Here is a 22,726-nt window from a genome sequence, read left to right on the forward strand (position 1 = left end):
TCTCATCTCTCCTCTGTGAAATCTACAACTTACTTGAACTTAAATCTGTCTTCTCTGTTTTACCTCCTACCCCTGCTCTTGTCAAATGAAAATTGCTTCATTTGTGCTTTGGATCCAACACCTTTTGCTTTGCCAAGTATTTCATTCCTTCAGTTGTCCCCTCCCTCCCCTTCCTGCCTCACCAATCTCTGCCTATCTACTGAGTCATTTCCATTAGCATAAGCTGCTGGAATGACTCTCATCCTAAAACTCCTCTTCTTGACTCTTATCCCACCTTCACTACAGCCTCACTTCTCTACTTCTATTTACAGCAAAGTCTTCTCTAAAGGGTTACATCCAGTCTTCCATCTCCCATTCACTCTCCAGCCCATTTTGGCTGGTTTGCATCCTCACCACCACATTGAAACTGCTCTTGTCAAGATCACCTAGAACTCCCACAATACCAAATATGATGGACCCTTGCAGAAAACTTGTTCTGTAAATATTTTAGGCTTTGTGAGCCATACACAACTACTCAACTTGGCAGTTGTAGTCTGAAAGATGGCATAGGCAAAACCTAAACAAATGAGCATTGCTAGTTCCAACTTTACGGACACTGAAATTCCAATTTCACATACTTTTCATGTGTCATAAAACGCCCATTATTTCTCTCGTCCAGTCCTTTACTCTCAGTGCTTGCTCCATAGCTAGTGCTTAATAATTATAGATTGAACAAACCTTCCCTCTCTCCTATCTAAGGGGATAGGTTGACTTACCTCTCTTTGGCTTATTCTCTTCTAAGAGCCAGTCAGGGAAATTTGGAACCCAAATTTTTTGATTTTGGGGAAGCACCTTGAAAACAGGACTGTTATATTTTTTCTTGAAATACCTAGCACAGTACCTTGCATAAGGTAAGATGCTGCTAGAAACTGGAAGAACTATTTTAGGGTTATCGTTAACAGGAAATTAAGTAGTGCATGCAAAGCACTTGGCACAGTGTCAGGTGTACAAAAGTGTTGAATAAATGTTTGCTCTCGCCTCAATTTTCCTTGCTATAATGGGAAATAAATATCACCCTTTATATCACTGCCACACGGACTAAACAAGAATGCTGTGTGTGAAAAAGCTTTGTAAGCTGCAGACACTATCCAGATAGACTTATCCAAGTGCAATATATTAACACACGTTGGCACTGAGCAACCCCGTTTGGAAGGATGGGCACTGACCTGGGGGTGAGAACACTTAACATCTTAATTCTTGCCACTTATTAAGTGACCTTGGACAATCGCAACTTCACCTGTAAAACCAGCCTCTGAACAGACAAGACCGTCCCGCGGGGTTCAGCCCTGGCCTTCTCTGCCGTGCCTTTCCCTTGCCTCTGGGATGGAAGACCCACCCGACCCCGAGGCGGCCAGCTGGGGCGAGACCAGTCTGGGGGCGTGGCGTGGCGTGCCCGGGGCGTGGCCTCCCTCCCTCCCGGAGCCGCCGCCGTAGAGCCGGGCCGCACGGGGGCGCCGCTGGGGCCGCTCTGCTTTCCGAGTTGCCGAGCGGCGGAGAAGGCGTTCACTTCCGCGTCCGCCCAGCGGCGTCAGGCGGCAACGCCGAGGGTCTGGCGGGCCGCAGGTCAGTCTGGGAAGCTGCCGACCCGCCCCACCCCGCCGATGCGGAAGAGCCGGGCGCGGGATGGGCTGCGGGCCCGAAAGGCGGCGGGGCGCCCTGAGGAAGGGCCCGGGCCGCGCTGGTAACGCGCGCGTCCCGGGCTGCAGGCTCGGTCTTCGGGCCGATTTGGGGGTCTCCAGGCCGCGGAAGACCGTGACGGGGCTTTCTGGCTTCCCAGCTCCTCCTGGCTCTTCCCGCTTCGGAAGAGGAGTGTGAGCCCCTTGAGCGATGTTTCTCAAAGTGGGGTTCGCGGGCAGATCCCCAAATCTTTCTGAGGCAGACTTTCTGAGGAGCTCTGTGCTGTGGCCTGAGTGTCTTCGTTTTCCCAAGCGTCCCTGATGGTTTTGATGCAGGTGATCATAGGACCGCACTCTGGGGGACATTGTCCCCGAGGGCTGGACACTTTTCACATAGCAGGGAGCCTAACTGGGTGCTTTTGAGGATGGGGCCTGCGGAGTGCCCCCCTGGTGTGGCCTTGGAATGGTGATGTTCTTCTCCTTAGAAGAGACTGCCTGGGGTTTGGGTAGGAGGAGTAGCTCTACTTCCTGGGGATGGGGTGCTGCTGTGTTATTGTAACTAAGTCTTGAGATGGACAGATACTTAGAGAGTGAAAGGGCTGGGTCAGGAGCCATAGGGGTGAAACAGTGCTGGAGGAGCCGGTGTGGGATGAAGCAGGAGGAACTTGGGGTCCGTTCTGCCGATCTGGATTGGGACTGGCCCCACAACCTACTAGCAGTCAGCCCTTGTGTGGCCCCTGTACACATCTCTGTCTTTTTTTACCCCAGGGTCCTCATCTGTCAACAGGGACGGTAGTTCCCATCCAACAGAGTTTTTGTGTGAATTAGGTAATGTGTGTCAAGTGTCTCTTACAATGACTGACACATCATAAGCATTCAATAAATGGGAGTTACTGAGATGACACAGGCCCTGGCTTCCTTGGCCTAAAGACCAAAAAGTAGGGATTAAACAAATGGGGTAAAATGTGGACAGACACACAAAGTGTATTTGTAGAACTGTGCAAGGATTCAAACTTGGGGGTCAGAAGGATACGTGGGACAGTCATCCAAGAAATTAGTTTTGCTGAGGGCCTTGAAGAATAGATAGGATTCCAGGGAGCTAGTAATGAGGCAGAGGGAACTAGATCCATCCCATGCCTCAGAGGTGGCTCTCACACATGGATCTTTGGAGTGCTGCTCCTGGGACTTCTAGGCAGTGCAAGATGTCACATCCATAAGTGGTTTTGGAAGGCTGGACCTTTGGCCCATAATGGTTTCTGTTGCTGAACGTGTTCTACACACATGGTCTTCCTTAGATTTTAATGGTCTCCTTCCATTTTATTGAAGACTGGCTGGCATCTACAAAACGATCTTAGTTGGTCACTGAGTAAAAGTGAATTGACATGGATGTAGTTGAGCCTTTCGGCAGCCATTTTAAACTTGCTATGAAATGTGTGGATACTGCAGATTCTCAATATTGGGAGTACCTTTCTCATCACAGTATTGTTCTAGGTGGGAAAACACCACAGTGTCACCTGTGGTTCTCTGATCTCCAGAATGGATTAAAAAATCCAACCCTTAAACCTTCCCTGGGCCAGGCTCAGTGGCTCACGCCTGTAATCTCAGCACTTTGGAAGGCTGAGGTGGGTGGATCACCTGAGGTCAGGAGTTCGAGACCAGACTGACCAATATGGTGAAACGCCATCTCTACTAAAATTACAAAAATTAGCCGGGCATAATGGTGTGCACCTGTAGTCCCAGCTACTCAGGAGGCTGAGGCAGGAGAATCGCTTGAACCCGGGAGTGAGCCAAGATTGCACTACTGTACTCCACCCTGGGCTACAGAGCAAGACTGCATCTCAACAAACAAACAAAACCAGAAACTTCCCTAAAGCTTCATCCATTTCACAGTGAAGAAGCTGGATGATTTGGATATGTTATTTGTAGTTCTAGACTAGTCTGGCTACTGGTATATGTAGAATTCTGATCTCAGGCTGGGCGTGGTGGCTCATGCCTGTAATCTCAGCACTTTGGAAGGCCAAGACAGGAAGATTGCTTGAGCCCAGAAGTTCAAGACTAGCCTGGGCAACACAGTGAGACCCTGTCTCATTAAAAAAAAAAAATTCTTTTTTAATTAAAAGAACTCTAATCTCAATTGATAAATTATATATTCCTTAGTTACCTAAGAATTACAGTTATCATTGTTAATAATTCCTGCTCCTTTATTTCCTTACATTTCCAGAGTCAGTATCAAGTCCCTCAGTAGACACTTTATGGTTAAATTTATATCATTATGCATAATATTTATAATTTATTGAATAGTTACCGTGAGCCAGAGACTGTTCTAAATGCTCTTTTGCTGTTTTATATGTTCTTTTAATGATTCCTCTGATAGTCCTTTGAGGTAGGCATCATCACTGCCTCCATTTTATAGAAGAGGAAGATAAGTAATTTGCCCAAGATTCTAGAGCTGGTGAGGGGAAGAGTCTAGCAGCTCAATTCCATGCTGTCCACTGATCTCTGCAGTCTAGAGGCTCCCTCAGACTTACCATGGTTAAAAAGATATGTGAATACTGAAGATCATAAGCAGGCCTCACCTTTGTTTGCTGTGTGACAGAGAGTGCATTACCATGTTTAAACAGTCATTTCAACAGTGATGATTGCGTTGTTAGTCATTTATTATATTTTACAAACCCTCTGAGCCAACATTTTCCAACTTCTTAGCATATCTCGAAATTCTCTTACATAAAATCCTTCAATTCAATATTGCCAGTACTGAGGAATTTATTTTCAGTCATGTTTTATTATCTATTTAGTGTCTTGTTGTAAATGGCAAGGATGACTGTCCTTTGTTTTACAGAGGGAGACGGAGACATCATTGTTTTGAAGTTTCTGAAAGTGTTGGGAGGCAAACATTGAGGTGCCTGGGGGAGAAATGGAAGGCCACAAGGCAGGAGAAGAGGTGCTAGATGTGCTCCGACTGAATGTGGGGGGCTGTATTTACACAGCCCGGCGGGAGTCCTTGTGCCGCTTCAAAGACTCCATGTTGGCATCTATGTTCAGTGGTCGCTTTCCTCTAAAAACAGATGAGTCAGGTAAATGTCTAAAGTCTGAAAGCATGATCTGAATATTTATTAACACAAGAGTCCAGTTTAAATTCCCTTTGATTTTCCTAATTACAGCGAAATGTACTAGATGAATATACTAATTACTGAGATCATTAGGACTCTATGGAGATTCATTAAGTACATGGAGAAATTAAATACTTTTTCTGAAAATCTGTGATAATGTTGTTAAAAGTTGACAAAGAAGTAAGAGTTCATAAAGGCTGGTCATAACCTAATTACAGGGATTAACTATATTTTGAAACATGTTACTTTCATGTAGCTTTGAGTGATGATATTGACAGTGATTAAATAGATTTGCTTCTCTCTGTGTTCTTGAAGTTAGAAAATGTGTTTGTCTGGAGAAAGCAGCTGCCCTTATTGCTAGCAGAGCAGCCATCATCATTGCAGAATTAGTGTTGGGCTCGCCACCTAGCCTAGCTGTGTAGTCTTGCTATGTGGCCGATGTGCATGGCTGAGAAAAAGTCTGTGCAGTGATACCGTCAGGTGCTAAGGAGCAGTGGACTGAAAACTGGGTTTCAGAAGAAACTGTAAATCACATAGGTAGAGTTCTGGGACTGCTGTCTGCTTCCAGTGCTCTGGGACTCACTGAACCTACTACTGGTTGTAAAGAAACTTCATCAATACAAATGAGGTTTTTTGCACTGTGTATGAGCCCCAGACCCACTCTTGGTTCTGTGTTAGAGGAGAACGATTGAGGAGTCTTGAACATAAGGGGCTGTTCTACTGTTAATAACCCTGGTGTTAGGAGGTTGCTTTGCTGGTTAAACGGTAATTGAAAGACTGGGGGAAAAAAGTCACCAGTGGCTGGTGCCCAGGGCTTGGTATCTACCTGGGCAGAAAGGTTGTTGGGGCAAAGATGGTAAGCAGGGATTGAGTTTTCTTCTCTGCCCCTACATTTTATCTTCTTAATCCCTTCCTCATGCAGAGGTTTTTCTTTTCTTTTTTTTTTTTAATTCTGCTAAATTATCTAAGAAAAATATTGTATTATAAAGTAGTACCAGCATAGCGTTTCTTCTTTTTTAAAGTTTGGATTCTCATAGTACAAAAGGACTAACCCAGTAATGTCAATCATCTGGCATGCCTGGAGCAAGGAACCCCGGGTTTGTAGTGTTGCTGACAGGCAAACACTGGACATAGTGATGAGCACCCCACATGCTCTTTTAGTGAGCACCTCCATATACCTGTTCTAGTCCAGCTGAGATAAGGTTGGGGTAAACTTCTGTTTCTACCAGCAGTGTGGGGTGCCCTTAGCTTTTGCAGTGGCCATTGTGGGAATATAGTCATTGCATCCAAAGTTCTAAATGGATCTCGGAATGTATTTTCCCATATGGTAGTGAGAACGCAAAGGTCCACCACTGACTCATTCAGTTTCTTTGTGTACAAATTAGAAAAGGGTGCCCTTTTATCCAGGAAGATACAGTTCCATGCCAGGGTGCATGGCTTGGTGGGCAGAGTGTGGGTTTGGTTTTAGCCTCTCGTGGCTGCTTGGCCTAGCATGGTGTATATAGTACACCGGTACGAGCAAACATGGCAACCCTGGTGATATATGTTTGCATTCAAACTTATGTGCAGTGTTATAGAACTACAGGTGATTTTCCCACACAACTCATTCAGATTCTGTTTTACAATATCACCTATTTGTAAGCAGAGGGTTGCTGGTATATCATATTTGGTGTTTGAATAACCACAAGTCTAGCTTAGATTACATAAACCTATTTGAACACTAGAGGTTAACTTTCATGTGAGAAAGAAACATTTATAACTGTAGAGGTCCTCAGACCTAGTTTGATTTGTTGAAATCTTATTGATTGACAGAATCTCTACAATCATTTTTGAACTGAATGTTTTCTAGGGGCTTGTGTTATTGACCGTGATGGACGTCTATTTAAATACCTGTTGGATTACCTTCATGGAGAAGTTCAGATTCCCACAGATGAGCAAACCCGCATCGCCCTACAGGAAGAGGCTGATTACTTTGGCATCCCTTATCCGTACAGCCTGTCTGACCATTTGGCCAATGAAATGGAGACATATTCTTTAAGGTCAAATATAGAACTTAAAAAGGTCTTGGCATTTTTTTTTAAGTTTTTGAATATATATATTTATGATGCACAAAGCAATATGTACTATTTTGCTTAGCCTGTGTTTTCACATTAACCAAACAGGATAGTTTTTATACACTTTGAAGACATGTTTCTTTACTACTACTTCTCATTTTTTAAGGCCAAAGTTCTTGGAAAGTATATTGCCACTCAAAGGTTGAGTTTATATTCCTCATTGAAGATTTAGCACTTTTTGATGGCTTTTTTATAGAACTCAGGAAATTCTTTTTAAATTAAGAGAAATACTATACTATGTGAGGGCATAGTGGTATTATTTTATTTACTAAAATGATTTTTGAAAAGAATGATCCTGATAAATAGTAAAGCATCTTACTTGATTTAGTAAGCGTAGTAGTTTGTTACTAATTTAAAACATTAGTTTGGCTAATTCACTTTGAGATCAGTAAATCTCTTTTTAAGATGCTTCTATTTTAAATTACATTTTAAAGATCTTTACGTGATTTGAAAATCCTAAGTACCTGTTTTTGTCTTATTGAAAGTATTATATGTGTTATTAATTAGCACTTTTGAGCATCTAAGAAAAATATTTTTTCTTAGAAAATTGTTAATAGTGAAAACTGATCTGAACTGGGTTGAGTTCTTTGATTTGGATGTCAGCATTTAGGAAGAAAGCTGATGGGTGGTTGGTTATTAGGAGTGCAGCATGAAGAGAAAGTTGGTTTGGTTCCAGATCCCCTGTAGGAATTTGCATAGTTATATGGGTTCTGCTACTGAAGTTATTCATAAACTATATTTTCAGACAATAGTCTTTCCCTGCTGTTACCACATCTGCAGAATGAGGCCTGACTAGAAGGTTGGGAGGGTTAATGCTCATCTTCAGAAGTCTCAGCTCCATCGTCTTTTATTCCTGGTTTTTATTCAAAAAGGACCCAGCATGCCCACATTCATGTTGTCAGCCAACACATGTTTATTTCAAGTGCCTGTGGCATGTATGGCACTGTACAAGGGGCTGTGTGGAACACCAAGAAATACAACATGCAGTTTTTTTTTTTTTTTTTTTTTTTTTTTTTTTTTTTTTGAGACGGAGTCTCGCGCTGTCACCCAGGCTGGAGTGCTGTGGCCGGATCTCAGCTCACTGCAAGCTCCGCCTCCCGGGTTCACGCCATTCTCCTGCCTCAGCCTCCCGAGTAGCGGGACTACAGGCGCCGCCACCTCGCCCGGCTATTTTTTGTAGTTTTTAGTAGAGACGGGGTTCACCGTGTTAGTCAGGATGGTCTCGATCTCTGACCTCGTGATCCGCCTGTCTCGGCCTCCCAAAGTGCTAGGATTACAGGCTTGAGCCACCGCGCCCGCCTCAACATGCAGTTCTTTGCCCTTGAAGTTTATAGTATAGTTGGGAATTCTTGTATATATATGTGTAAGTAAAATTCCAAACTAGTACAGGAATTAGCAATATTGAATGAAAGTGCAAGACATGGTAGGGCCTCATTTTCATTCACTGAGTCAGTGAATACTAGGCATCTCCTTTGTGTCAGGCACTATTCCAGACACTTGGGATATAACAGTGAACACAACAAAGTACCTGTCCAGAGTACTTACAGCAGTAAAGCTGTTCCTCCCAGGGAAAGCCCTGGCAGCTTCACAGGGTGAAACCCTTCTGCTCTGTGCCCTGGAGCACCTTGTGGTCTCACTGGTGGCACTTCTTTTTTTTTTTTTTTTTTTTTTTCTGTGAGATGGAGTTTCGCTCTTGTTGCCCAGGCTGGAGTGCAGTTGTATGATCTTGGCCCACCACAACCTCCGCGTCCTGGGTTCAAGCGATTCTCCTGCCTCGGCCTCCCAAGTAGCTGGGATTACAGGCATGTGCCACCACGCCCGGCTAATTTTGAATTTTTAGTAGAGACAGGGTTTCTCCATGTTGGTCAGGCCGGTCTTGAACGCCCAACCTCAGGTGATCCGCCTGCCTCGGCCTCCCCAAGTGCTGGGGTTACAGGCGTAAGCCGCCGCGCCCAGTCCTGGAGGCGCTTCTTACACAGGGTGCTGGCAGCCTGTTCAGTGTCTGTCTTCTGCATTAGCTATAAACTCTAGGAGGGCTGGGACCCTGTCTCACCATTGTTCATCGTTAATATCTTCAGGACCTTAGAGCTCAGCACAGAGCAGGAACTTAATATTCAAATGAATGAATGAATAGGTGGATAAGTGCCAAATGAGTTCAGGCAGCATATATTGAGTTTAGATACTGAGTTTATATATTCATATCTTTCAGTGTAAAAGAAAAATCAATCTGGTTAGTCCATGATTAGAATTTGGAGCTAAAAATAGGGACCAACCATGGGGTTAGTCAGTAGAAGGTAAATGGAAGATTGTGTCAAATGGGAAATTTTGGGGAAATTACTCTAAAGGGAAAATAAAAAGGTCTACATTTTAGTTATTATACGAAAATTTCAAAATTAAAAGTGATGTTGGCAGTGGAGGAATGATCTCCTAAAGATTATAAAATTAAGAGTGATGTTGGCAGACTAAAGGAGTAAGAAATAAAATGGAATTTCCATGTGGAAAAGGATTCTGTAGATGAAAAGGTGTTGGGTTTTTGGGTGGTACTTCTTGTGATTGTCCTTCCCGCCCCGATTTAATTCAAAAAAATGTGTGTTTGATTTTTAAAGGTGTAAAGACTAAGTTGAAATTTATAATCTTTTTATTTCCCTTATGACCAACTAGAATTTCAGCTTTTATATGAAAGTAATGGAGCGTATTCATTTTTATTTTACCCTAGAATTAAATTCAAATTTTGTATATACTTTTTGCTTCAGGCTTTAACAGACTTCTGTGATTCATATGGCTTAGTCTGCAATAAACCAACAGTTTGGGTTCTCCACTATCTTAACACATCTGGTGCAAGCTGTGAGAGTAGAATTATTGGTGTATATGCCACAAAAACTGATGGAACAGACGCTATTGATAAGCAGCTGGGAGGAAGAATTCACAGCAAAAGCATTTTTAAAAGGTATGTCCAAATTTAAATGTGAAAAAGAACAAAATAAAGTCTTGGTCTCTTCTAAGGGGTGTTTCTGAGTGAAATGTACTTGACTAGAAAAGACCATTAACACCTCTCAGGAGACAGAGTGAGCCATCATAGCAGTTGAGATAGGCCTGCTTCATGAGGAAATTATAATTAAGATCATTTCACAGACAGTATGGCTAAGCTGCAGGCCAGCTGCATGATCTAATGCAGTGGTTCTCAACTGGGAGTCTGCTTCAGAATCCCCTACCCCAAGAGGCTTAAAAAGAAAAGAAGAGAAAGAGAAAAGAAAAGCCACATGCCTGGTGTTTTCCTAGACCATAGAAGCATTGGCAGAAGAAGTCAGCAGGCCTACTGAGCGACCCAGGGCCAGCCTGCCTTGGTGTCTTCTTCTGAGAAATGACGAAGCACTTCCCTGGTCCCTTCCAGCTTTAAAATTTTATGACTTGAACATGGTAAATTCTTAAGAGTTATTACTTAATATTTTTCCTGTAATCTTATTTACACTGGTTAATTCACTTAGCAATTTTTAAAAAAATTCTCTGGCAGGTGGGATTGGGTCGAATATTAGTGACTAATGCAGGATCATATAACTTTGCCTTTTTAGATGGTTAAATATGTCATCAGTTTCTGAATTCTTTACAGATAGGGATGCTTCTATGTAAGATATGTAAGTGTCTGGCATAATGCTGGTCAAAGGTGAGTAATTTCTAAGTTCATTGGAGTTTACTGATTTTTCTAAAAAACTTGATATTAAAGATGTGTTGATTTGTCTACATGGTGTATATAGTGAATTAATAAAAGACTATGGTAAAAAGAGATCAAAATGTAGGTTAGTATATTATATAATGTGTACATGTATATCTATGTAAGCATATGTATACTTAAGGATCACAGAACAACTACTGAGTGCCTACGTATTTTTTCCCTTAATTAACAAGCTCTTATTAAATGTATATTAGCTGTATGTATATATATACATCCATACTTAGGTAGTATATTTTCATTACTTTTTGCAATATTTCTAGAGAGGCGGGAAATAATGTTCAGTACATTTGGAGCTATTATTCAGTAGCAGAGCTGAAGAAAATGATGGATGCCTTTGATGCCTGGGAAGGAAAAGGTACAGTGCAATTCTTTTATTTCATGGAAGCAGGTGGACTTTTTACAAAGAAAAAAATAAGACAAAGTGAACTCAAATGCTGCATTTCTTTGTTTTAGAAAGTATTCTTTTGAGTGTGTCAATGTGCTTGTCATCTCATGGTAACACTGAGGCAGTTTACTTACAAATCTTTAAATCCCATGAGTTGCTAGATATTATTAATAGTTTATAATTCAGTAACTTTAAGTATGCTTCTGTTAGCTAGGCTGATTTAATTTAATTAAATAAGAGTTCATTTAGTACCTACTGTGTATTGGAAAAATGCTTCAAATTAAGCATAAAATATGTAATCAAGGAAAGGGACAGAAAATAATGCTGGAGAAGATATCTAAAGAGCCCTTATAAAGTAATTACAATAATCTTGAAATGTACACTTCGAAAACTGATCATTTTTCTCAAACTACAGAGTGAGAGTTGGTAATAATAATGCTGTTTTATATCTCCGATAAGTAGTTTACATTCAGTATCTCTTAGTCCTAACACAATCCTGTACACTACTTACCATTCCTATTTATAGATGAGGAAACTGAGTCTCAGAAGGGCTTTGACACTTTCATAAGGATCACAGAAGGGTTACATGTTCTGTTCTATACCTAAGCATTTTTTTTTCTTAATTAACAACCATGTATAGGTGCAAAGTATTGTAACAAGTCCTAAAATTGGATCCAAAGATAAATAAGACATAGTCCATCCTCAGATAATCCTAAAAGCTAATGAAGACTGACTGCCAGTCACATAATGGATAAAAAAACTGGGCCTGGTGTCATGTACCTATTGTCCTGGCTACTCGGGAGGCTGAGGCAGGAGGATTGCCTGAGCCCAGGAGTTTGAAGGTGCAGTGAGCTAGAATCACACCACTGCACTCCAGCCTGGGTGACAGAGCAAGACATAAAAGGAGAGGAAGAAACTTTTAAAAACTGCATTGACTGGGTGCAGTAGCTCATGCCTATAATCCCAGCACTTTGAGAGGCCGAGGCAGGTGAATCACCTGAGGTCAGGAGTTTGAGACCAGCATCACCAACACGGCGTAACCCTGTCTCTACTAAATACAAAAAATTAGCCGGGCATGGTGGCGCATGCCTGTGATCCCAGCTATTGAGACGCTGAGGTGGGAAAATGGCTTGAACCCGGGAGGCGGAGGTTGCAGTAAGCTGAGATTGTACCATTGCACTCCAGCCTGGGCAGTAAGAACGAAACTCCATCTCGAAAACAAAACAAAACAAAACAAAAACTGTATCAGCTGTTCTTCCTTCAGGTGTCGTGCTAGCTCCAGTCCTTCTTCCTTTCCTCAACTTTGCCCCCCTCACTTTCCTTCCTTTTTCCTTCCCAGTCATACCCCTTGAGCAGGCAGGATGACAGCTTTCTATTTTATATTTAATTTACTTTGAGACACTTATGCTCAAGTTGGAGAACAAACTCCATGGTGTTCTCTGTGTCTCTGTTTGTGCCTCTGGACTGGCAAGATGTCCAGGAGCCCACTGACTTAGAAAGCTGAAGGAGGGCTGGGCATGGTGACTCATGCCTGTAATCCCAGCACTTTGGGAGGCCAAGGCAGGTGGATCATGAGGTCAAGAGATTGAGACCATCCTGATCAACATGGTGAAACCCCATCTTTACTAAAAATACAAAAATTAGCTGGGCGTGGTGGCACGTGCCTGTAGTCCCAGGTACTCAGGAGGCTGAGGCAGGAGAATCGCTTGAACCCAGGAGGTGGAGGTTGCAGTGAGCTGAGATCGCACCACTGCACTCCAGCCTGGAGACCGAGTGAGACTCCAATCTCAAAAAAAAAAAAAAAGTGTGAAGCAGAAAACTGGGATCAATACCTTTTAAAAAGCATGCGACCGATTTTATCCATTTTGCAAGCACATAAATGAGGCATCATTGTGATTTAGCAAAGTTCTGGAAGGCCTGTGAAAATCTATAAGATAGGAAACAGAAATTAGAGAAAAAAATATTGGAAAGGAGAAGAAGAGTCATTGTTATTTGTAGATAATGCCTTTTTAGAAAACCCCAAGGAATCAGCTGAAAATATTGTAAGTGCTAAATTTAGTAGGCTAAACTAGCTGGATACAATATCAGTATACATGGATCAGCAGCTTACCTATGATAAATCAATTAAAAATTATAAGGGAAACTCCCATTCACTATAGCAATAAGCAAAATATAAAATAACTAGGACTGTCCTCAGGACTGACTACCCAAGAAACACTTAGATCTTTTCTGAAGAAAACTGCTAAAATGTATTTATCCATTCATAAAAAAGAAGACATGGAGATAATGGTGAGACATACCATGATCCTGAGTGGGAAATCTGAATATTATAAAGATGTCAGTTCTTCTCAGATTAAATTATAGGTCTACCAAAATATCAATGGGACTCTTTTGGAATCTTGAAGAAATGATTCTAAAATTCCTCTGAAAGAATAAATAGGTAAAGTAGCCAATAGCATTTTGGGGAGTAGAAGTAATTAGGGGGATGAGTCTAGCTCTGTTTGATAGTAAAACATGCTATAGACCTATAATAATAAAAAGCATGTGCCTCTGATATAAGAATAGAGCAGAGATCAAGGGTAAACACCAGTAAAATTAGTAAAAGTACTATGTGGTAAAAAAGTATTAGATATCAGTATTTTAATAAATAGTTGAGAAATATGCTTGGGAGGAAAAACAAAACTTTAACCTCATTATTTATCAAAATAGTCTCAGATGGATTTATGAAAGAAAAAAGAAAATGTAAGCAAATAATTGTTTTCTTAATAGGGAGTGAAATTAAAAGCTCAAAAATCGTAAAGACAAAGATTAATAAAGTTAGTTGCATAACATTTAAAGTATTAGGAACTTTAAAACAAAAAATGCTGGGCATGTTGGCTCACACTTAAAATCCCAGCACTTTGGGAGGTCGTGGCAGGAGGGTCACTTGTGGCCAGGAGTTTGAGGCTACAGTGAGCTATGATAGTGCCACTGTACTCCAGCCTATGCGACATAGCAAGACCCTGCCTCTTAACCCATTTATTCCTGAGGTTGCAATTTTTTGAATTTTTGCAATCAGACCTTGGCGATGACCTTGGGCAGTAGGATATAAATAACTCCCACATGCTTAGCGTTCCAGTAATGGAACACTAGGCATAAATGTTAAACACAAAACAAAACAAAAAGCAAGAAACATTAAAAATTATAAATAAAATTTAAAGACTAATAAAAAACAAGGATAAATAATGTTGCATTAACTGGACAAAGTATATCCTTAATAGAGAGAAGGTTTATTAAAATTGATTAGAAAGGCAGCCACTACTACAAAAAAAAAAAAAAATTACAAGGTTCATGACCATAAAATTCCCAGAAAAAGAAATAAACATGTAGCAGGAGGTTCACCTTCATGCCTTATCAATGAAATATACATTTAATAAAAGCAATTTTTATATACCAGATGAGTAAAGATCTCTCATTAATTCCTGGTAGGAGTAAAAATTGATGTAACTTTTGGAAAGTAACTTGTTAGGTCACATCAATAGCATCAAAATTGTTTCTATTCTTTGACCCAGTAATTTTACTCCTTGGAATCTGTCTTATCTATGTTAAGGACATAAATGCAGACAAAAGCTTAGGAACAGAAATGTTCTCTGGCATTTTTCATAATAGGGACAAAGTGAAAACACTTTAAATGTCTAATGATTGAGGGTTAAATATATTTTGGCACATCCACAGAATGGAATATAATAAAGCTATTAAAGTTATTTTAAATAACTTTTTGCATAGATGAATGCCCATGATAAGAAATGATAAAAAGCAGGAAATAAATGTAAAGTATATCATATGAGTAGAAAAAAGACTGGAATGAAACATATTAGTCTGTCCTGAGCCAATGATTCCTGGTCTTCTGATTAGGAGTGACTTTGATTCCCTTATATATGCTTTTCTATATCTTCCAGGTTTTGTACAAGGGATGTGAATTACTTTATAGTCAGGAAAAAAAAGAAAGTTTTTAAACAAATTGTGGTGTGTATCCATACAGTGGAATACTACTCACCAATAAAAAGAAATGATCATTGCTGCATTCAGCAACATGGATGAATCTTAAAGCATCATGCTAAAGAAGCCAGACACAAAAGGTTGCATTTTGTATGATCCCATTTATATGACATTTCAGAAAAGGCAAAACTAAGGATGGAGGGGACATTGATTGCTAAGGGGTATAAGGAAACTTTTTGGGGTGATAGAAGTGGTCTACATCTTGATTATGACTATGGGTACATAACTATATCCATTTGTCAAAACTCATTGAAATGTGTACCTCAAAAGGATGAATTTTATTTTAAGTAAATTATATCTTAATAAATCTGACTTTTAAAAAAAGCAAACTTAATGGACCAGATTTCGGAATGTTTTTATAGTATGTGTAGGTTTTGGAGTGTGATCAAGTGGTTCCAGAAAGTTAATTGTTTTAAAATGAGGATCATAGAGTTGAGTATCAGATATGTCTATTATTATAATGATTTATATGCTCAGCTTGCTAAATTGTTATTGCTACCAGAACTTTAATAAGAAGACAACACCAAATCCATTATTGGGACTTAGATTACTCCAAGCAATTTTTATTCAACATAATTCTTTGAGCTTTTTTCATGTGTATATATTTATGCTGCTTTTTAAAAAAAAATTGAGATGGAAATTCACCTAACAGAATTAACTAAAGCATACATTTCATTGGTATTTACTACATTCACAATGTTGTGCAATCATTACCTCTATCCAGTTCTAAACATTTCATCACCCCAAGAGGAACCCCCTAAGTGGTCACTCCCCACTCCACTGTCTCGCACAGCCCCTGGCAACCAGCAGTCTGCTTTCTGTCTCCATGGATTTACCGACTCTTGATATCTCTACAAATGGAACAATACGATATGTGACCTATTATGTTTGGTGTTTTTCACTTAGCATAATGTTTTCGAGGATTCAAGAATACATGTTTTAGCTTTTAATAAAAAACATAACACATTTAAAAATTAAAATGAATTTGAATGGCATTTTTGCCTAACTCACTAGCTCAGATTCTTGTTGGAAAAGGTGGTTATTGGGTGGTGATAGCTCATATTTGTACAGTGGTTGTCATTTTCAGAGTAGTTCACAGAGTTCCTCTGATTTGATGTCACAGCAACCCAGTGAAGCAGACAGGGCAAGTGTTACAACCCACCGCCTATACAATACTTACACTACTCCCTACGACTGTGACTGACAATAAAGGTACTTGACAGTTTTTGAGTGCTTAGTCCGTGCTGGACCCTGTTCTAAGCACTTTGCATTTATTCACTCATTTAATCCTCACAATGGTCCTTCAAGGTACATAATCTTATTGTCATCATTTCATAGCTGAGAAAATTCAGGCACAGAAAAGTAACTTTCCCAAGGTGACATGACTAGTGAGTGAGAGATGGAGATTCAGACCCACACAGGTTTTGCTGGAGCCTGAGCCCTCACTCTCAGCTGCCCTAAGTGTGCATAATAACCTGCTGAATCTTCTCAGCTAATTGGTGGCAAAGCTGGTGGCCAGCTCTTCCTGACCCAGGTCGTGAGCTGCGTTGCTCCCTGGCCCTAGCTCCTCGTGTGAGCGCTTCCTGCTCATGCTGTGCATACCTCCCTTTGCCAAACGGGAGGAATGAACCTCAGACTCTGGCAGGTCTCAGTGTTGCTCAGCCTTTTGCAGTGGATGGTAGCTGTCTTAATTATCTCTTTTTACCTTCCAGGTGTTAGCTACTGGCGGGTGCCTCATGAGCTGATAGAGTGTTGGACTCTAGAAGAACGGCCTTTACTTGGAAGCCTGCGTCACATGGCTCCGATTCGAAAGAGGTTATCTATGCTGTGTTGATTATTTGTTTTGTTTTTTAATTGCTGACATTTTTACTGCCTTTGTGAAGGGGAAATCAATAATAATTCTTGACCTTACTAAGCTTATTAATCACCTATTTGAATATTCTGTCTTACCATCAAAATATAGATCTTGGTAAATATGAAGTTACCAAAACTATGTAAAAAGTGGGAATAATTCTTTGTAACTGCATGTGTAACATGTTGTTATTGAGAGACTGTGATTCTGAAAATGCTAGTGGACACAGTGGGAATGCTGTGGTAAATATTTTTGCCCCACAGAAGTGAAATCCCAGGCTTTGTTGACAATAGTAAAAAAAAAAAAAAAAACTATTTCGACTTAGTGCTTGAAATTTCTTATGGCTTATTCTGAGTTCCTTTCTGTTTCCTATTGCCACAAATAACACTTTTATTTAATGGTATTTTCCTGTGTTCCATGAAATTATTAGCATGAAATTCACTCCACAGCTGTGTCTTTCACTGTGTTTTAAATACATTTAAAATCACATTTTTTTTTTTCAGTGCCTGGGTTTTCTTCATGGCCTTCAGCTGTTCTGATTTCTTGATCACATGTTCTACAATTTAATTGAGTACCCTACGGAATTTCAGACTACTTTCTTACGTTTGCCCTCTGGGTCTGTCACTGAAATGCAGAGATGCTTATTCAGTTTTTAGTACTTAACCATCACTTGTCAAAACAGATCTTATTTCTGAAAAGCCATAATTTTATTATCATTTATTTTGCCTTTTGAGCCTACAATTAGCAAATATATTTTGAGTCAAGAGCAGTGGTTCTCAACTAGGGGTGATTTTGCCTCCCAGAGGATATCTGACAATGTTTGGCAACATTTTTAGTTGACACACTGTGGGGTGGGAGTTGCTACTTGCATTTGGAGGGTGGAGGCCAAGGATGCTGCTAAACATCCTACAGTGCATAGGGCGGCCCCCAGAACAAAGAATGATGTGACCAAAATGGTAATAGTGCTGAGGCTGAGAAACCTCAGTGTGGAGTCTGGTGGAAGATGTAGACGGAAAACAAAGCAGGCAGGAGTGGTTTACGGAGACCCTCCTCTGTGTTATCTTCCCTCTACAGGTTTACGAAGCATCATTTTTGATGCATCAACAGATTAACGATGACAATGACTGAGAAGCACTTGTAAGGTCCCAAGGAGCCATCTGGTCACCAGAGAAAATGTTCAGTAGGGATTTAGGGCTAAATATATTATATTTGCATTCTTTGCTACAGATGCCAATTTTCAAATAACCGTGTTATTATGATCCCATTTCCAAGAATGGGAGTTCACTAAGTTGTAATCGCCTCTAACAACACACTGATGCTATGCAGACTTGTAAGAGAGCAGTGAGAGGATTGCAGTCACCTTTCATGCTCCAGGTGGTCCTTAGGAAGTGAAGCTGAAGGAGCAGGCAAGGTTTTGACAATGATTGACAGTTTTAAGGTCATTTAAAAAAATGTTCCCCCTGTAGGCTTTTTATAATGAATGGTAAACTCAGTTCTGGAATCTTTGAAGGTTTGTCCATGACTATTCTAGCTGTCCCCAAAATGGGTTCCAAAGAATGCAAATTTTACTGGCCATCAAAGGTTTCACTATAGAATGATTGGGAAATACAGATATCTTTAGTATAGGCCTTTCATAATCATTAATATGTTAACATGAATTTTTAAACTTCAGGAGGAGAAAAAGATATGCAGCAGTTTATTAGTTTTGCATTGCTATGAAGGAATATCAGGCTGGGTAATTTATAAAGAAAAGAGGTTTATTTTGACTCATGGTTCTGCAGTCTGTACAAGAAGCTTGGGGCCAGCATGTGCTTCTGGTGAGGCCTCAGGAAGCTTACAGTCATGGCAGAAGGTGAAGGAAAGCAGGTGTGTCTCATGGTGAGAGACAGCAAGAAATGCCAGGCTTTTAAACAGCCAGCTCCCACGTGAACGAACAGAGTGAGAACTCACTCCTTACCATGGGAGAGGGCACTAAGCCATTCGTGAGGAATCCTCCCTCATGACCCAAACACCTGTGCCAGGCTCCACCTCCAACATGGGGGATCACATTTCAACATGAGCTTTGGAGGGGACACGCAGCCAAACTATATCAGGCAATATTTTTAATATTTATTTGATTGTGATTTTTTTTTTTCTTCACTAAATCTTTTTAAACTGCAGTTCTGGGAAAAACAATTTGTGATATTTCTGGTTATCCTGTAGGTCACATCATGATACTTGGGAACAGGGTGATATATTGTATAATTCTTATGTAATGTGCCAAATTTTAATTTGCCGGTATTAATATGTGTGAGTTTTATAATTTGTATTCAAATTGAGACCAATCTTTTGTAAACTTGCTTACTGATCTTGGTGGGAGATGAGAGATGAGGTAGGTGCCCATAAACCTCTTGACTCTTTAATTCTTGACCCAAACCTTTCTGTTAACGCTGAAGGTAAACTTTGGAGATGTTTTCATGAGTTACTAAAACTGTACATGTGGAAAATGACATGCTTCTGTATTTCTAGGCGACTGATAACGTTCAATGAAGAGGATGAAGGTGTGAACTGTAAGACTGGTCCTAAGCCAGTTAGATTTTTGGGCCCTTCCACAAGTACCCAAATCAAAGTCAAGAACTCGGCCTCCGTCACGGTGTCTCCAGCCAGTGCCGTCCAGACGTCGGCTGGGGCGACAGCATACAGGTTTCAAAGTGGTAGCCGCAGAAAGGCAGCTCAGCGCTCTGCACCTAGAGCCACGGCCCTGGAGGGCACAGGGGCACCTGGGCATACTCAGGCTTCCCTTGGGGCTGCGAGCACTGAAAATGGAGGCACGCACTTACCTCCAGCTAAGGTGCTACTTTCCGACAAGAAGCCTACAACCCAGCGGGTGATAAAGCTGAAGAGGACTCCGCTGTGCGCCACCGCGCCTTCCCTGGCCACCCCCACGGCGGCGAGGCAGGCCAACTCCCTCAAACCGCTTACCGGCGAAGCTGCCCGTGCCTTGGGAGTGCGGACTGAGAACAGGAAGGACAAGGGAAATTGATGAAAGTGGTGGACTTGAAATTTCACGTTCATCTCCCAAAGCTTTCAACCCATTTGATGCAAAGAAGTGACACTTTCTTAATGCAGTAAAGGGGAAGCTTAGGTTTATGTTTAGGATTCTATTCCTGGAATTGTGTGAGCCAGGAATGGAGGAGGGGAAACTTTCAGTGGTTAAGGCTCCATTTCTCATTTTCCCAACTTTTAAATGATTATTTGTCTATGGACAGTTTGAATTTCTGGTTTTCAGTTTATTTTTTAATGATTAATTCGTATTAAGGCAACAAGACAGTACAACAAAATAATCTCTAGAGAGGTCCACTTTGTTGCTGAAGTAAACGCTACTTGTTGCAACCCAAGGATGGGCATGAGATTTGGCCTTCGGTATTCCTGTCTGGCAAAATGGAGGAGGTGATATTAGCCGTTCCCTGAACTAGATCACAGCCAAGAGAGATTAGAGAGAGAAAATGTAGATCAAAGTGAGCTGCCTAGAAATTACTCTGTCTCCAAAGACAACATGAAAAGAAATGATGGGGAGGAAAAAAACCCACAGATTTAATTCGCACTTTGACTCTCACTTAATTGAACTATTTTCTTTCCTAGATTGGCTTTTCTTACCCTTTTCTGTTAGTAGATTTATTTACAAACACCGCAAGAAGATTTCTTGGGACAAGAATTATATAATACGTCTTTGAAGTAAATTGTTAAAATATCCTATTTTAATTTGAATAGTGAAGTTTTGAAAATACTTTGAAAAAGAGAAGTAAAAGTTTAACTTTTTAACTAAAGTTAGTATTTGTTTTTCAGAAATGACCACTGAAGATTCATTCTGATTATACAATATGATTTTTATGCATAAAATTTCCATATAACTTGAATTTAATATTTTTAAACAGAATATTTTGATTAATCCTCTATTTTTTCATAACTATTCAGTTGTGTGTGTTTATTCTTAAATGTTATGTTTTGTAATTGGATCACATATGTCTACTTTCAGTGAGAGTATGCCTTCACTATGTTAAAAAATAAGCTCATAAAACAGGGTACTTTTTATTCAAATGCTTATCATTGTACTTGCATTGCTTTGAAAGAGTAAAGTAAGTATATTCAAAACATTACCTTTTACAAAATCAAATAAAACTTTTCAATAAAAAGTGGCATTTTCTGTGTCTGTACTTTTTAAAGCCGTGGAGCCCTTTAGTAGTTTGAAAACTTATTATTTACGTTATCCGTTTTCACTTACAAAATTGCTTTCTTGTGCAGATAAAGCATGAAATAACTAAATCAATTTTGGATAACTAGATAGCTTGCTTACCTTGCTAGAAAAAGTGATTACTTAATTGAAGATCCATGACTGTCCTGTGGAATACATAAAATATTCAGTCACTTTTGAAAATGCTATTATAGAGAATCCAGGCATTGTGGAAATCAAAGACCATAGTGAATTTTCAGAACTACGAATCTGGACATTATCAGTATTGCTTGATTTAGGACATTTTGAGTTGCTGGACAGGAAACATGTTGATGATTAATCATGGGTGATTCTGTTGACATCCTCCTTTACTTTGCATCAAGTAGTTTAAGGGAAATCTATTCAGCACACTTAGTCATTGTAAGAGGAGTGACTTTGAATATCTACTGAAGGCTGGGACAGCTGCAGTAGGGAAGGGGAAGATACACCCTTATGGATATCAGGAGTCAAAGTCAAATTCAGCATGCTCGAGTAACATAAACATTACTTGGGTGTAGTTTCCTGGTGGCTAGCTTCACTTTACATGGAAAAACATTTTTCTTTTTTTTTTTTTTTTTTTGAGACGGAGTCTTGCTCTTTCGCCCGGGCTGGAGTGCAGTGGCCGGATCTCAGCTCACTGCAAGCTCCGCCTCCCGGGTTTTACGCCATTCTCCTGCCTCAGCCTCCGGAGTAGCTGGGACTACAGGCGCCCACCACCTCGCCCGGCTAGTTTTTTGTATTTTTAATAGAGACGGGGTTTCACCGTGTTAGCCAGGATGGTCTCGATCTCCTGACCTCGTGATCCACCCGTCTCGGCCTCCCAAAGTGCTGGGATTACTGTGCAAACACTAAAAGCGTTGGTAATTCATCATAACCCATTGCTCTTCCTAAAAAAAAAAAAAAAAAAAAAAAAAAATGAAAGCTTTATAAATAGTGATTTGAGAAGTAGGTTTATAAAGTTGGATCAGGAGGCACTTAGAAATACTTAATGATTAGTAGGATATTTAAGTCTTGTTCATATATTTAAAAAAGGTTAGTGACTATACCCTTTCACATAATCTGTGTTGCAAACAGGTTTGCCCTGATTAAAACTGGTTAGTTGTGTCATGGATAGCCTAAGGCTGGCAGTGGGAACCTCATGAAGGATTTGTTTTGTTAATAATGCCTTATGTTAGAATTTAGCAAGTATTTTCACATATGTGATTTCATTGCTTTTTACATTTCTTTCAAATTTTTCAAATTTTTAATTTTTATAGTGACAGGGTCTTGCTCTGTCACCCAGGTTAGAATGCAGTGGCACGATCTTGGATTACTGCAGCCTTCAACTCCTGGGCTCAAGCAATCCTCCTGCCTCAACCTCCAGAGTAACTTGCTGGGACTACAGGCATGTACTCCATACCCGGCCAATTAAAAAAATTTTTTTTGTAAAGATGAGGTCTCACTATGTTGCCCACGGTGGTCTCAAACTCCTGGCCTCAAGCCATCCTCCCACCTTGGTCTCCCAAAGTGTTGAGATTAAAGACAAAGAAAATGAGTTTCAGAAAAGTTAAGGCTACACAATAGGGAATGTACACATTTTAGCCCCATTATCTG

General features: G+C 40.4%; 1 protein-coding gene across 7 annotated transcripts; it reads left to right on the forward strand.

Annotated features, from left to right (window-relative positions):
- Positions 1–1,482: 1,482 nt before the first annotated feature.
- Positions 1,483–21,059, forward strand: KCTD18 (potassium channel tetramerization domain containing 18). Of its 7 annotated transcripts, none has more exons than XM_033232034.1 (7): positions 1,483–1,602; positions 4,495–4,729; positions 6,615–6,826; positions 9,633–9,826; positions 10,870–10,964; positions 16,745–16,847; positions 19,393–21,059. In XM_033232034.1, exons 2-7 carry the CDS (start codon positions 4,570–4,572, stop codon positions 19,904–19,906), a joined length of 1,278 nt encoding a protein of 425 aa, XP_033087925.1. In that variant the 5' UTR covers positions 1,483–1,602; positions 4,495–4,569; the 3' UTR covers positions 19,907–21,059. The 7 variants fall into 7 exon arrangements, with proteins under 7 accessions (XP_033087925.1, XP_033087927.1, XP_033087924.1 ...); XM_033232033.1 differs by having other exon boundaries at positions 1,550–1,991; XM_033232038.1 differs by having other exon boundaries at positions 1,550–1,991; positions 6,615–6,804.
- Positions 21,060–22,726: the final 1,667 nt, after the last annotated feature.

Source organism: Trachypithecus francoisi, unplaced genomic scaffold, assembly GCF_009764315.1.
Source record: "Trachypithecus francoisi isolate TF-2019V2 unplaced genomic scaffold, Tfra_2.0 Lachesis_group13, whole genome shotgun sequence".
Lineage (NCBI taxonomy): Eukaryota > Metazoa > Chordata > Mammalia > Primates > Cercopithecidae > Trachypithecus > Trachypithecus francoisi.

What these genes read in the sequence shown, in the direction of transcription:
- KCTD18 (XM_033232034.1), top strand. Translation starts at nt 4,570, where the DNA reads ATGGAAGGCCACAAGGCAGGAGAAGAGGTGCTAGATGTGCTCCGACTG. An exon ending in TGATGCCTGGGAAGGAAAAG is followed by an intron (nt 10,965 to 16,744) that starts GTACAGTGCAAT and finishes TTTACCTTCCAG; the next exon opens with GTGTTAGCTACTGGCGGGTG. An exon ending in ATGGCTCCGATTCGAAAGAG is followed by an intron (nt 16,848 to 19,392) that starts GTTATCTATGCT and finishes CTGTATTTCTAG; the next exon opens with GCGACTGATAACGTTCAATG.